The following is a 16383-nucleotide window of genomic DNA, read 5'->3' on the forward strand; positions in this document are numbered from 1 at the left end:
AGTCTCAACAATCTTTCCCAACCTACCATCGATAGAAGTTTAATAATTTAGCTGGAACATTTCTGTATGTGTCAACAACGTCAACGAAAACAATATCATCGTACGCGCTGCTTTCGTCCTTCAATAAGGCATCTTCCTCTTCAAGCTTATTTACATGATGCACAATCCTTTCAGGGCGACTCTGCAAGCTTTGTAGAAGGGCCTCCCCTTCTGAAAGGGAGGCAGAAGATGCTAAGAAATTTTTATCGCAGGTATGTACAGCATCCACATGTAAATTATAGACAGGCCACATTTTCTAATATTTCCCCACACACCAGCAAGAATGCAACTAGAGTGTTCTTGAGGAAATCCAGGTATAGTTTTCAAAGGCGGGCATATAGGAAAGCATCAATGTAACTAAGACAACATCCAAGCATTGAATCAGAGCCAAAGATCCTTTTCCACTGATGGAAGGCGTTTCCACCAGTGGAAGGGGAGATGATTTTCATCTATTTCCTTCCTCCCATTGGAGACCCACACGTTGTCCCTCAGAAGAAGAATTTTAGGAAGTGAAGAAGGGAGAAGGGAAAGTTCTGTTCCATCAGCAGAGCTCTAAGAATGGTATTTTGGAACAAAGCCCTTATCTCTGCTCGAGGTGTTTTTTTTTCTTTTTTAAAAAGCTCATTGCTAGGGCTAGTGTCACAGATGGACAGTTCAGGCACACAGCAAATCCCAGTATCTCAAGAGGTGCCTGCCACCAACTCCTGAACCACCATCTCTGAATAGAAGCACCCACCGCCACCACATTCTCCTTCTCTCTAGGCAGCTGTGAGGATTACCCCGCATGGACCACTCCCCCATCCTCAGCATGCACCTGTGGCGGCTGGTTTTCTATGCCGAGACAGTAATTGCTCAGCCACATGAGTGGGTAGCATCAGCAGCCACTGGCCCTCTCCCTCTGCACAGCAGTGGGGTTTAGGCTGAGAGAAAGCAGCATATCTCTCCACCCCTCTCCCAGAGGAAGAGCACAAATACCAGCAGTTGTGTGTTCCTCTTTTTGGCTAACTATCACAGGCAATATGGTGGCAAGAAGATGCAGCAGCAACCACCACTAAGCCTCCTGTTATGTGAAATTGGTCAGGAGAAGGTGGAAGAACTGCCGCCGCCACCTATGAGGCAGAATTTTGCCTGTCCTGCACATTACTTTGCAACGCTGATCATCTATTCTTAAGTAAAAGGAATAAAACAGGGCTCTGCAAATTTGATATGTGAAATTGTCAAGGATACCACCTTACTTTGCTACAGAGAGCAATAATTTCTTCCATATATTAGAATATAACCCCCCCCCCAAAGCCTGTATTGATGCTTCCTCAGATGCTAAGTTCTGACAAACCTCAAAGCACCCCTGAGAGCTGGGGCTCCGATTGACCTCCCAGAGCAGGTTGCAACTTGTCAGCGACGTTAAAACAATTCCTAGGCAGATGTTAAAATCCCATAATACATAAACTTGTACCAATAGAGTATTCCAAACAGAATGGAATGTGCACGCCCACTTGGCTACAGAATACTACATATAATCTGATAACTGCTTGGGCTCAGCTATCTGTGCTCAATGGAGGGAAGAAGCATCAGCCAAAATAATTTTTAATGGATTACATCTTTACAGAATATTTGAATACTCACCTTGAATTGTGTAAATAAAACCACCTGTGATCCCCTCCACACCTTGTGTAAATTCATGTGGCAATGATCCTTCCCCTGCCTGTTTCACAGAGTGATTAATAATATGAGAATTAGTTCAATTTTTCCTATTCACATTGCTATAAAACAGTACTAAACCAGTTTGGAACTGTTTTAACTGTCAAGAACACTGAAATGTTTAAGGCTGCAAGTTCCCCAAGAATTCCTTTTTTGGCCATCCCTAATCCCTTCACAGAACTAGAATTCCCAGCACTCCTTGGTAGAAAACAATAATGTTCAATAGTCATGAATAGATTAACCTGGTCACTTCTTTAACATACAAAGATGCAGTTCAGTATTTCTTTAAAAAACCAAATTCCTTATTAAAACTAAACAATTTAGATTCTTCATGGATGCTTCAAGGGATTTCTCTGGCCAACTCATTAAAATTAGCAATGACCAAGCAACACAAACCCCTTAGGAGGTTTTGTGTTCCATTCCAATATTCCTCATGAGACTAAATAAACAGACTTGAAAACAAAACCAGGATAGTGATGACGGCAGAAAATGGGTTTAAGCTCCAAAACCATAACATTCAAAGGCTTCGATATAAACGTCACTCATGAAACAGCACTTATTTATTCGAATTAGTTCTTCGGTATTTAACAGTAAAATCACTTAAGCTACCGTCAGAAAATAAAGGTGGGGACAGGCCACAGGCTTAGCAGAATGAATCAGTAAGAGCATGTTGGTAACATCAGCTCACCACCGATACTGCAAGGTGATGTTTCACAGGGCTTTTCACCACCGATACTGCAAGGTGATGTTTCACAGGGCTTTTGAACAGTACAGAACTGGGCGGTGGGACATCACTGAAGCAACCATGAAGCCAAAGCACTGCTGCAAACTTACACCAATAGTATTTGATTCAGAATAAAATTGCAATTGACATGCAACGTAAGAGTATGTATTCCCCAGATCTGCACTGCATTAGTATACCTCAATAACCCTTTTTGGTGGGAGGAAAAGTGAGATGTGACTATTTTAGTAAGTGACAATTGCCACTACTGAGATATACCTTTTACACCCAGGAACTCTGCTACACTGCTACTACCACCCTCTTTGCATGAGTTCTCTCATTAATTTGAACGTGAGTATGATGAAGGTAAAGACAGATGTCCCCTACCCAAGGGACTGCAAAGGTCCCATCTGAGGGGTTCTGAATGCCATTTGAAATCCACACATGGAGCAAATAAACCAGGGTGCTTTTCAGTTTTCATGCTAGTCCACTTGTGTAAGGGTTTGTAGAATCCATCTTAGGTTCTTTGCCTTCAGGTGGTGATCCATCTGACCAAGACGCAATGACTCACAGTAGTTTGTGAACCATTAAACTGATGCCTTAAAAAGACAATTACGTCATGGCTGCAATCTGTCCATTTCCCAGAAGTAAATTTAATCCATGACCTTTGCAACTCACAAAGGGTGCGGAGACCTTTATTCACAGCAAGAGAAGATGAACCATTTTGTGTTGTCAATGGAATACTTCCCTTTTCATGTAGCATTCAAAGTCAAGATTCCTAAGGTGAGTTCAAGCTTATCGTGAACTAAGTGGACTTGAGTTCAAGCTTATCATGAACTAAGTGGACTTGCAGCATAAAAGATAAAAACCCTATTCACTTCTTCAAAAGTGCGAAAGCTCAATGGGTTAGATTCAGTGATGCATAAATGGAAAAAGAAATCTACTTAGCATAGTTCCGCTTGCTGATATCTTGTGCAACATCCCCCGCTCCCATCCTAGTTTGCTCATATACACAATGACATGCACACACAAGATCTTGCACAACAATCTCCTCCGTCTCCCATATTGCAGCCATTTTGAGAAGCAAGAACCTGCTAGGTTCACTTCATGAAATCCCAGGATTGATTGCACAAGGGGAAATGCAAGTGGGGACACCATAAGTTTGACTAAATGCAAGTGCATACCACAGTCTTTTTCTTGTGTTTCCCTGTGTGCAAAAAGCTCTAGTGCAAGTGAAAATTTGGCACTGGATCCAATCCCCCCAACCTCCACACATTTTCTTGTTTTGTAACCAGAGTACTCTCCAAAAGGCAGGGCTCCTGACTTTAAACATCAGGCTAATGTCCTTCACCTGAACATGGAGGGAATAGTAGATGCACTGTTGCCCCCCTTATGCATTGAGCCTTTTTGACGATATGAGCAGGATAAATAAAAATAATGTGAAATTAAGGACTTGGAACACTGTGACATCATGACACTGGTAAATTCTACTGGACTTTACGGTGGGAGATTAAAGAAGCTACATTTGCTGCTGACATTTTGGCATCAGCCTAATGTTTAACATAATGTCTAATTTGGCTCCAAGTTAGCAACCCACAGCAATCAATACTTATATCGCTGTTTGTGGATCCCAAAGGGAATCATGTCCTGCACTGAGGGTGGAAATCCAGCTACTATACAACTGAAATGAAAGGTTATAAATAAAACTGTGTAACAGCTTTCCTAGGGAGATGTGAAAAACCAATTGCGAGAGATTATCCTCTTACTCTTTTCCCTCCAACAGAGTTTTAAAGGAACAGTCAAGCATGGAGAATCTTTTGGAACATTAACTTGATATACTGACAGGAAAAGCACTGGTCCATCCATACAACATACTATTCAGTCACCAGAAGTAATAACAGGAAGTGAATGAGGAAGAACAAAATGACATGACACCCACTACATGAATTTCACACATGGCTGCATTTCTGTCGTTCTGAAATTTACCTTTTAATATTCAACCATGCAACAAAATCTAACATATTTTGTTCAGGGAATAATTTACAATATACAAAAAAGCAAACATTTGTTCCTTTTTTATATTTTATTAAATGTTATATATCTATATTAGTTTCCTCTTTACCACTCCTCAGTAATAATTTTGTATGTTATGAATTTATGAAGCGGCTTTATACCACATCAGACCATTAACCCCCTTAGACCAGCATGGATCACTCTGACCAGCAGAGACATGGCCCCTACCTTTAGTGATAATCTTGTTAATCTATACATTTTTTAGAATTCAGTAACGGACACGGTACTCAAGGTATAAACACACGTAGGAACATTTTTCCCTAGCACGTTTGAATTTTGTTGTAATAATTCAAAACAATTTGTTCTAGGTAAACCTGTGACCTAGAGTCTTACGCTAGGAACACAACACAATTTAAAAATAACCTCAGAAGCTTGACTAGTAAGATGTCACTCAACGTTAGGAACATTAGCATTTCATCTCTGGAGACTATTTTTAAAATTGTGGATTGATATAATTTTACAGCACTGGAAACATTTAAAATTCTCAGGGAGACGGGAGATGGTCCAAAGGAAACATTCTGGTTTGCTATCATGTGACAGTAATAATATTTATGGAACTCTTAATAACTGTGTGCCATACAAAAACAAAATACTGATGATGATGAATCAGTTCCATGGGCTTAAAATCTAAAAAAGATAATGCAGGGAGGTAAAGGGGGAAAGCACAGAAAAGGAAAGCAAGAGAAGAAGATGCAGAAGCCAAAAGTCAAAAGTTTAAGAAGACAGGCACATTTCAACATATTTTTTAAAAGTTGTAAGGAAAAAAAGAGGTGGAACACTGGGACAGTGTTATTGTAATATAGCTGATACTGTGGAACACTGAGCTCCACAGAAAAGGTACAAAAAAAGAAAAAAGACAAGACTTGAAAAGAAGAAAAATATCTGAGGCACAGCCTAAGGGAAAGCAGAGTGGAGACAATAAAGGAGCAAATAAGGGGAAGAGAGAGGAGGCCAAAATGTAAAGATATTTAGAAGTGTAAAGCAGAAGCTTATACCAAATATAATAGGAAACTAGAAAGTGAGAATAACAAAGGAAAAATGTGAACAAATTGAGACACAGAAAAGCAAACGAGTAGCCAAGTTAAGAAGGGCAAAGAGACTGAACCAAGAAGGAAACTGAAGTACTCAAGCTAGGAAAGGAAAAGAGAATAGAGAAAAGAGAGTGGATTTTTAAAAAATTCGTAGCCATAAGTTTTGGAAATAACTTGAATACAATACAAAAATATTTGATAAGAATTTAAGAACCATTTAAAAGGTTTACCAAAATGCTGTCATTATAAAAAGCAGATATGGTAATAAAGGACCAACCGTAGTGATTCTGAAAACACCTCCGCCATCATTCACCATCACTTTATGAAGATTTCTAGACACGAGGCCTTGAAGATCCTGGCTTTCCCACACAATAGTGCCTTCAAAACTCTGCCAAAACAATCCACCACTTAGTGTTAACAACATATCAATATATGCACATACACACCAACACACTAACTATACAAATGGATTTTTCGAGTCTGTTAAGGCTCTCTGGAGGACTGAATAAAACACAAGCATTACAGTCTCGTTCTAATGTACAAAGCCGTACCTAAGCCAACGGCTTCTTGAACCATAAATACTGTATTTTATGTACAGGGAAATCAGTTAGGGATAACCAGACACTTACAGTACATTCCTGAGGTGGGGGGCTGAAAGTGCTCTGGAGGTGGCATGACCTCGCCTGCCAGAGTAAGTGGCCTCTTACCATGGAATAAGGCTCTTATGCTGGTGGCAGGGGCAGTTCCGTCGGTGCCTGGGCACCACGGAGCTGCATGCCGCTCCAACAAAGCAGTCTCTGTGGGACCTAAATCCCGGAAGAGAAATGCGGCACTGGCATATGGGGGGGGGGGCATTCCCAGGGGTGGAACTGACGGTAGTCAGCATCCAAAGCCCCTCAAGCCTGGGAAAGCCCCCCTCCGCAACAGCAGTGCTGAACCAGCATTTTACACTGTTAAAAAAGACATTTTGAAGCCTTGCGGGAGCTGGGAAACCTCTTCAGAAGCACTGCGGCAGCGCCTTGGTTATGCCATCCCCGGCCGCCACAAGGCTCAGGAATGAGCTGTTAGTAACAGATCATTCCAATGAAATCCCCGAAATAGTTTTTTACCTGCCAGGACAATGGAATAAAGCATCTGTGAGTCATGTAATATGTGCTATCAGTATCAAAGCTCAACAGAAACCTCAAAAAACCAGTCCCTCATTGTCGTTACCATCTTTTTTTTCTGCTAGTTTATGTTTGAAGCCTCATTCATTGTTGGTCAATTTTACATTTGCAACCTGTTGCAGTGTACATTTTTACACGTATGTGGCATAAACGGAACCAGGGAACCTTTTTGTTTTATAAAACATTATTTAAAAGTAATTACCTTTGATAAGCTTTAAAAAGAAGCCACTTATGATCATATCACATGGACCACAGCACTAGTTACGTGTTTAAGGGTGAAAACTAATATTACGAAGGAATAAAGAGGTTCCCAAGACCATGTTTTCCTCAGAATATTAATGCAAAAACAGGGGCGGCAATTGCAGGAGATCGTATGAGCAGAAAAGGACATTTAAGCCTTCCCCTACCACGCCCCCCCAGCAGATTGTAGAGATTGTTTTTCGCTCTCAGAGGAGTTGTATACCAGAAATGAAAAATGACCACAGGCAGAAAGTAGCGGGTGCAGGAGGAGTTAAGCACTGTATCTGCCAAATCTTTCCTCGAAGTGCCCTTCTGGACCCGCATTCTCCCTTATCACCACAAACAGTGGACTGGAACCTCATGTCTGCCAAAACAATATATAGCTCCACCTTCAGAAAGTACAGTGAAACAAATGAGAATTAAAATGGTTCAGTAACATGTAGTAGAAAGGAAGTCAAATTACTGGACTGCAATAGTCTCTTCCAGAAAGCCCTGGTCAGACTGTTTGAGCACACTTTGCTTTAATTCCCACCCCCCCGGCGCGCATTTTATAGCTCCTTGCAAGTTTAGGCAGCTCACACGATTTTTTAGCTTTCTAATGTACTTTTGCTGACGCTCCTCTCATTTATCACTTACTCCCCCTCATTGATACTGGGAGAAAAATAACGAACAGTAGACTCAAGCCTCAGTTTCTTCTCCAGTCTTTACCTGGGAGAAGACCTTTCAAAGGTCTCAAGAGCCTGCTGGGTAGAGGAGGGGGGGGGGGGAAGGATGTAGGAAAGATCCGTAACTGAAAGTGCCCATCACTTGTGCTTTGTAGGCTCTAACCATACTTTGTTCCTAGGACTCTAGCCCAGTGGTTCCCAAACTTTTCGGGCCACTGCCCCCTTGGTTCCACAAACTCAACCCCAGCCAACCCTATCCAACAACACAGTTGAAGGGGCCCACCTCTAGCACCCCCTTGCTGCCCCCTTGCCTCTTAGTGCCCCCCTAGGTAATCCCACCACCCTCCAGGGGGTGGTACTGCCCACTTTGGGAACCACTGCTCTAGCCCAAAGAACAAATGGCATCTTGTATCAGCAGAAGGAAAGTTCTTGAAGGATAAATATACACATATAACTTTCAGAAATACACAAACTGAGTACTGAACTTTTGGCGTAAAAACAGGAGCATCATCTCTTATCTGCCTTTTCATCTATGAAATTCTAGAGAGTATATTATTAATATGTTGCACAGTTATTTAGACAATTTGATTTCACGCTGGGTTTTTCCATCTGTTAAGGAACAGAAAGGGGGAAAGGCACTGGGGAAACTTCAAATGTTTTGGAGCAGCTTCATTAATTTATATTTCTTTCCTTTCCTTTTATCCCTTAGAAGCTCCTTGATCAATTGATCTTGAGCAGCATATATCTAGTGTTGGAGGGATATAAGGACAGAAACAAATCTTGCCACTGACAATGTAGCCTTGGGGTCCCTATCACTTAGTAAAAAAGGCATTACGTCAGTCACAGAGGCATTGGATTTGTATATTAAAAGGGGGGAAATATAGTGCGATCGAATTTATATTTCTAGCATGCATTGAAATGCAGAATCCTTTTTTTGCCTACAGAAATATGTAAGCAAGTTAACAATGACATTGGCTTTCAGCTAATATATTTTTTTGTAAGCTGTGCCGATGAAAATCTCAGGGCTAAAACTACAGAAAGGCAAACGTTTGCAGCACATCTGAGACAACATCATCTGGTTTCTCCATATTTAAATGCCACCCTCATAGCCTTTGCACTGATGAACACGACTGAGCAGGTGTATTGACAAAAGCAGCTTTCTTTAAAATGTCAAACGGTACTGTGCCTATTGTTATTCTGACTCTCTCATTAATACACAAACAATAGACATGGTTGAGTCAGGGACAAATAAATATTGTTTTAAAACTTGCCTCCATTTCTTTGACTGTTTATTTTGGCTGCAGTTTCTCTTATCCTTAATCAGTTTGAAGCTTTCTAAAGCAGTATTAATTTGGCCTGACAACTGGTTGTTATGAAGTTATTTCTTTTCCTCCGTCGCTCTCCTTAAGAATATCAAAAGGACAGGTGCACTTCAATCAAGAAGACAGATGACATCTACCCACTCACTCCATTTATACAGTATGTTATTTTCCCCCTATTTAATACAGAGTTCCAGGCAGTCTCTAGGCACAGAGAAGCAATCCCCAAGGTTTATAGCTAATAATATGAAGCCTTAATTGCAACAGGAACTGAACAGGCTAAATATGATCTTCCCCCTCCCACAGCTGCAGGAGGCCGGCTGCCACATTCTACAGATTCCTAGCATTCCTATTAAGACCTCACTGAAGTTGCCTGGGCACAGTTAGTGATTGTCAGATCACTAACTTAAAAAAAAAAGTCGTATTATTTCTCAGATTAACTCTAGCAAACATAAGGCCACCTCACCCATTACACAGAGGCAAATGTATGTCACCACATGAAAGGAAGCCCATAAGAGAGCCACAGCCAATCTAGGGGCGAAAACGCATGGTCGCTTTAGCCTCCTTTATTCCCTGTTTCAGCCAGGATTCAGCCAGGATCGAACGCATGCATTTTCGCCAAACGTGCGTTCGATCCTGGCTAAATCCTGGCTGAAACAGGGAATAAAGGAGGCTAAAGCGACCGTGCGTTTTCGCCCTAGGTTTGTACACCAAATACGCCTATAAGATAAATTCAATTGCCACGTGGATATATTAAAGTTTAAAGCTATATATAAGATGGTATATGTGTAGCTATAAAAATGCCACGTGTCAAAGATTAAAATCCTCCAAGTAATTCTAAAAACTTATGAACAACTTTCTACAAAAGTACTTGCACCATGCCAGTGTCTGACCCTGGTGGATAAATTCCACACACCCCAGAGATGACTCTATGATAATAGACAGAATGTGCACTGATCCATTAATCCATCCTAGTTGTTTTGCTATAAGTGGGGAAGGATTCAGTCTTTCTGTTTCCTATTCATGTGTGAAGCTGCTGGCCCTAGGCACTTTCCTATGAGAGTGGTAAAGGTAAAGGTCCCCTGTGCAAGCACCGGGTCATTCCTGACCCATGGGGTGACGTCACATCCCGACGTTTTCTAGGCAGACTTTGTTTGCGGGGTGGTTTGCCAGTGCCTTCCCCAGTCATCTTCCCTTTACCCCCCAGCACGCTGGGTACTCATTTTACCGACCTCGGAAGGATGGAAGGCTGAGTCAACCTTGAGCCGGCTACCTGAAACTGACTTCCGTCGGGATCGTGAGCAGAGCTTGGACTGCAGTACTGCACCTTACCACTCTGCGCCATGGGGAGGGCAAATTGTAGACACTCAGTCTGTTTCTCTCTCATCCGTCTGCCACTCTCTTGTCTCTGTTTCCCTTCCCCAGATCTTTCTGTGCCCCAGGCCTCCTCTCTTTACTCTTTCCTTAGCCCCACAGAGATAATTACCTCCTGGACTGCAAAACACTGAAGGGTATGGAATCTCCGGTGTCTTAGTAGGGGTATGCATTTCCATATGCCAAACCGGAAAAAAACCCTGAAAAATACCTTTTGGACATTTTTTTTTGGGGGGGGGGGAAGGGATCTACCGAAAAAATGGCAGCATTTAAAGGGAGCGGAAAAGCAGATCCCTGAATAATGCCAAATGTATTCAGCAATATTTGGGGCCACTTTGGCCCCGCAACCATTTTTTAAACCCCCTCCCTCTCCCATTCCCTCCCTCACTTATCTGATGCTGGCTAGCATCGCCGCAGGTTCTGAAGTACTAGACTTTGGAGTGGGGGGCAACGCTAAACTGTGCCATTTTTTTGTGTAGCGTTGCCACCCGCTCTGAAGTCCAGGACTTCGGAACCTACTGCAATACTAAACTGAAGGCTGTGCTGGCTCCCGGTTGGGAGGCAACGCAATCTTCAGTTCCTCCCCGAAAAAAAGGACAGGAGGCAGCATGATCTTCAGCCCCTCCACGCAAGCCAAGCTCCATGTGGTGCTTGACTGGGGTGGTGAGGAAAAACTGAAGATCACACTGCCTCCCAACTAGGAGACAGCACAATCTTCAGGTTTTCCTCGCCGCCCCAGCCAAGCTCCGCATGGAGCAAGGCTGGCAAGGCTGGACTGAAGATCACGCGGAGTCCTGGCCAGGAGACAACACAATCATCAGTTTTCGTCCCCACCGCAGCCAAATTCTACATGCAGAACAGAGGGCTGGGGTTGCTCTGAGCCCAGACTTTAGCTCTGCACCCTGTATTTTTCAGGTTCGGGTTTATTAACCCAAGAACTTTCAATTTTTCAAGGAAAGTTGAATTTAGTATTCGGCTTTTCCCAGATTTTTCAAAAATGCCCAGTCTAATAAACAGAAACCTGAAAAATACCAGGAAAAAATTGGTCTCTAGTTCGTACCACACTTGAGGGAGAGATAAGTAATATTTTTAAAGTAGCGTGTGAAACTCTCCTGGAAGAATGAGGAAGAAAATAAATGACCGAGTCATTTCCCTAACTCACTGTCTTGTGCCTGGTTTTGCCCAATGAACTATCATTTTATGCCTGGTTCCGGTTTAGCAGATCTTGGGGTTCTATTTGAGAACAAAACAGATCTCAGAAGTCTGAAGTCTGTATACCACCAGCGTACACCTAAACTGCTGCTTTAAACAAAATCAGAATAATTATTTTCCTTTTATTAACACAGTTAGTATATGTGCCAATTAACCCAGAAATTATCTTATTGTTATGTGTAATATTGTGCTGGGATGCTACGTTAAAGCTGGTGAGTAGAAAATAACAGTTGGCTAAGCAGCCCAGCCACAATCTGTGAATCCCTGCTTTTAAAATACCTTTTCAATAGAAGCTCAAGGCAGTAACCACAAACCCAAACAATTAAATCATTCTTAAAACCAGTGTTCTCAGCTCCCCTGTTCCACTCTGGAAAATCTGCTACATAGACAAGCTATTTCACTATATTTCTTCCAGAGTCTTAAAACAGCAGTTGTCCAGAAACAGAAGAATACATAGATAGGGTTCTGTAAAACCAAGACTCAGATTACTGGTATAAACATTTATTTAGCACTCAACATGAAACTGGACTAACAACTCAAAAATATTCCTTAACTCTAGAATGTTGCCATCTGCTGCCTTCTCCCTGCCTCCCATCCAAAGAAGTCCAAACAGTTGTTAAACCACTATAGCACAGCAGGCCTCCTTTCTCAGACTGATCAGAAAACCTTTAAATCACCCATTTACAACAATGTTTTTAGGTCAATACTTAACGGTAATCTGTAAAGCAGTTTGTCCTCAACACAAAGAATTAACAGGTAAATGAAGAGTAGGTTTTTACACTCCGCTTTTCTCTACCTTAAGGGGTCTCAAAGCAGCTTGCAACCACATTCCCTTTCTCTCCCCACAACAGGCACCTTGTCTGGTAGGTGGGGGCTGAGAGAGTTCTGAGAGAACTGTGACTGGCCCAAGGAAAAGCCAGCAGGTTTCATGTTGAGGAGTGGGGAATCCAACCAGGTTCTCCAGATTAGAGTTTGCCGCTCTTACCACTACACTGGCTCTCCTGTAATCTGCTTTTCCCAAAAACCACGACACACATTTAAAATAACTTTTGTTTTAATGAACACCTTTTCTATATTATTTGCCTTCCTCCTTACACAATGTAGGAATACACTAGTGCGGTTCTCTTAGCTAAGTTACACACATCCCTTATTGTCCCATTAGTGATAAAATAATTCGCAATCTGGACATCCAATTGTTAACTCATTGCTAAATTCCTATATGACACTAACAAGTGGGAATCAACATGAAATACATGTGTGCAATAAGGCTTGATGCTAGTTTCTTCTACAAAGCAACCTTTACACACTGGGAAGCTAAGAGCAATCAGCACAGCATACAAGAAACCCATACAGAGTTTACATTCATTATTACTTAGAAGCGGTTAATGTGCGATGTGTACCTAATACTCTAAAATTTTCTATAAATTTCAGAATTTGGCTTTCATTACACTTTGCTTGTACACATCTCTATTCAATGAACAATTACTTCCATGAAATTATTCCAGGAGATATAATGGCATTTTCTTGTTTCATTTGTTACCATGCTAGCCATGACAGAGGCTAATGTTCAAATTTTATAGACAGAAAAAATGGTCTAAGAAATTGTCTTTGGCTGATCTGGGATTTGAATCCAGATTTCAGCCCAAGACTCTATCTGCTCCCCACTGTTTGAACCATGAAACAGACTTTAACCCAGAACATTCTGGAATATAGTGAGTCACTAATTCCTCCTGTTTACATCCTTTGAGCAAAAGCTGCCTTACCAATATAAAACTGATCTCTCCACATGAAGACTTAGGAGATAGTTCTCATGAATGCTAGTTCTCATGAATGCTATTTCCCCCTGTCATTAAATCATTATGATTGTAAGGAGATTTCATTTACTTACAGGAGAACAAATTAAATCACAGATCTTAATGCTGCAAAAATAAATGGATACTAATGCCTGGTATGTGTGACATCGCAAAACATGTTTGAAGCCAACCATGATTCAATAACTTTTGAAAAAGACTGAACAAACTTGAACACATTGGGGGGGGGGCCTCAAAACCCATTGATAAGTATCTGCCTTGTCTGTGCCCCAGGTTAGACACTACACATACCTCAGGCAGAATGAACTGTTCTACAGGCTTGTACCAAAGTCTGTTCACTTGTACTCCACAACTAGGAGGACTAAAACGAGCACTGAAGAGTGCCTCCTACAAAACAAAAAAACAAATTAGTAAGGCACGTTTATTATTAATACTATATATCCTTACTGTAGTTTACAACAGAAAAAGAGAGAAAATCCAAGACTTGGAAGCAGGGAAACATTTCTGAGCTTCCCTGACCAAGCGCCTCAACTCAATTAAGTCAGAGTATAGATAAAGATCCTTTATCTGGAAGCCCTTAGTATGAGTCATGAGGGCTAGGGGAGGGCTTACATACCACTGACTCGACCTATGCTGTAGTTCAGTGGGACAGAGCTTCACCAAGTTTGGTCAAGTTTGGTCAGACAGCCTAAGGAATTCTTAACTCCCTTGATCTCAAAGCTGAAGAGTTTCCCTGAGCTGTGCCCTCCGAGACTACAAAATCCCCTATACCGTAAAAAAAAAAAAAAAAAAGAGAGAGAGAGAGAGAGAGAGAGAGAGAGAGAGAGAGAGAGAGAGAGAGAGAGAGAGAGAGAGAGAGAGTGTGTGTGTGTGTGTGTGTGTGTGTGTGTGTGTGTGTCTGAGTTTTGTTCATATTTTAATATTCAGAGTTTGAATAAAAGACAAAAATTCCAAGGGGAGAGTTGAAAGCACCCTAAAAAATGAGGACACTGTTCAAGGATTTAAAAACAAAGCCGTTCCAGCTAAACTATACTGAAAACCCAAGAGTTGGTTTGGCACGTTTATATCTTTTTGGGTGGCCTAGTAAGAAAAGAACGTGTTCCTTTTTCCTGTGCCATGAGCTGCTGCTTGTTTTTGTTTTTTTGGCAGAAGAGATCATGATTGAATCATCTCCCTCAACGTACTGCAACATTTAAAAAGGTAAAAGTCCCCTGTGCAAGCACCGGGTCATTCCTGACCCATGGGGTTGACGTCACATCCCAACATTTCCTAGGCAGACTTTGTTTACGGGTGGTTTGCCAGTGTCTTCCCCAGTCATCTCCCCTTTACCCCCAGCAATTAGGAGCCTCTGAAATGATCATACTGCATACAGATTTCCACACATCACAACAAAACTACCGGATTATATCTAATTGCCTTTAAGAAAACTAAACTGCTAAAAGATTGAACATTACAAAACCCATAATGCATGTTCACTCTTCAAAGAGACCTTCTGTCTCCCCCCCCCACCAATTAACTTCGTCTGGTTTAAGGCGGCTATGGATTTGGTTCATTCTGTTACAATAACTGTAGCATCATACCTCCTGTTCTGCCTGGTACAGTTTCACTGTGATGTTTCTCTGGAATCCTATATCCTTAGCATCGTAGAAAACCCCAAGACTTGTGATAACTATCGGGTAAAGGACTTTGAAATGAACACTGACAATTTTGTCTTCCGAAAGCACCGAAGTATCATCCTCTGGCAAAGTGAATGCTTCAATTTCTTGATTCAAGACTATTAAAAAAAGAGCACAACACAAGCCCATCTAAAGTGGGAAGAAAGGGATCAAGATCCAGTCACACTGGAATACTCTTTATTACACAAGGCATAGAAAGTCTCCATATTAATTACCATCACTGACAAGTTCAGGAGATAATACAATAAGAAGCAGTTTAAATTTTAATCCTTAATAAATTTACCTGAAAGTAAGAGGGTTTGGTAAAACTGCAGACTATTTCCTGGCTCAGTATAACACAAAGAAATAGTCCGTCACATGCCTTTCAATTTTTTTTTTTATCATAATAGCCTCTAAGTGGGCAGAAAATTGTGATAGTTACAAGTTTTCAAGGCTTACTGTATGGAATATACTTATGACAAATCACCAGTTATCCAATACAATTTTTTTTAAACCCTGACATTCATACCTGGGTTGGTGATATTCAGAAGTTTGCATGAATAAGGATCTTCTCGATCTTCCACTGGCACATCACATCCACGTGAACCAATTATGAACTTCACAAGGACACTAAAATGTCATCATTAAGAAGACTTACTGATTTCCATATCACCATCTTCAGAATACTAATTATGAGGGCAAATATCTTGTTTCCCCACATACTAGGATGTATTCATAAGATCCCACAATATACCTAAGATCACTGATATAATACACTTCAGTTTTGTCCTTTAGAAAAGGCTTTTCTCCGCATAATAAAAAATTAACAATTATACGTTAAACTGAGATGGATTGATCCAATAAAGGAAGCCATGGCCCATGGTTTGCAAGACCTGAGCAAGGCTGTTAACGATAGGATGTTTTTGGAGGTCATTAATTCACAGGGTCAGAAGCGACTTGACAGCACTTAACATACACATATAATTTAAACGGTCAATAAAAATAGCAGACAAACTTATTTTACACACTAGTCTCATTTTAGTATCAATTTTCTTCTTTAAGATTAATGCACATTTTAATATGCAATAGAAAGAAAGAAAGAAAGAAAGAAAGAAAGAAAGAAAGAAAGAAAGAAAGAAAGAAAGAAAGAAAGAAAGAAAGAAAGAAAGAAAGAAAGAAAGAAAGAAAGAAAGAAAGAAAGAAAGAAAGAACCATCAATCAGATGAATAATTTTGGTTAGGATATTTCATGTTCAAAGACTGAGAAGTAGGCATCAGAACTTTCTATAACTTATCAATTTACTTATCAGTATATCCAATAGCAAACTATTACTGTCTGAATGATGAAAGCAGTTAAACCAAATCGCCCACAGACAAGGC

The 16383-nt window shown here is 41.0% G+C and overlaps 1 protein-coding gene across 2 annotated transcripts in view; it reads right to left on the bottom strand.

Moving 5' to 3' along the window:
• The window catches only part of B3GALNT2 (beta-1,3-N-acetylgalactosaminyltransferase 2), a 37877-nt gene that overhangs the window by 12611 nt on the left and 8883 nt on the right, over positions 1-16383 (bottom strand). The window contains exons 3-8 of one of the 2 annotated variants that reach the window (XM_056852671.1): positions 15534-15634; positions 14930-15123; positions 13641-13736; positions 5840-5950; positions 1663-1741; positions 27-207 (exon numbers count right to left, since the gene is read on the bottom strand). In XM_056852671.1, the coding sequence (XP_056708649.1) occupies positions 27-207; positions 1663-1741; positions 5840-5950; positions 13641-13736; positions 14930-15123; positions 15534-15634 (762 nt within the window). Of the gene's footprint in view, positions 1-26; positions 211-1662; positions 1742-5839; positions 5951-13640; positions 13737-14929; positions 15124-15533; positions 15635-16383 lie in introns of both variants that reach the window. The other variant, XM_056852670.1, reaches the window with a different exon arrangement.

This window comes from Euleptes europaea, chromosome 7 (genome assembly GCF_029931775.1).
Source record: "Euleptes europaea isolate rEulEur1 chromosome 7, rEulEur1.hap1, whole genome shotgun sequence".
Taxonomy (NCBI): domain Eukaryota; kingdom Metazoa; phylum Chordata; class Lepidosauria; order Squamata; family Sphaerodactylidae; genus Euleptes; species Euleptes europaea.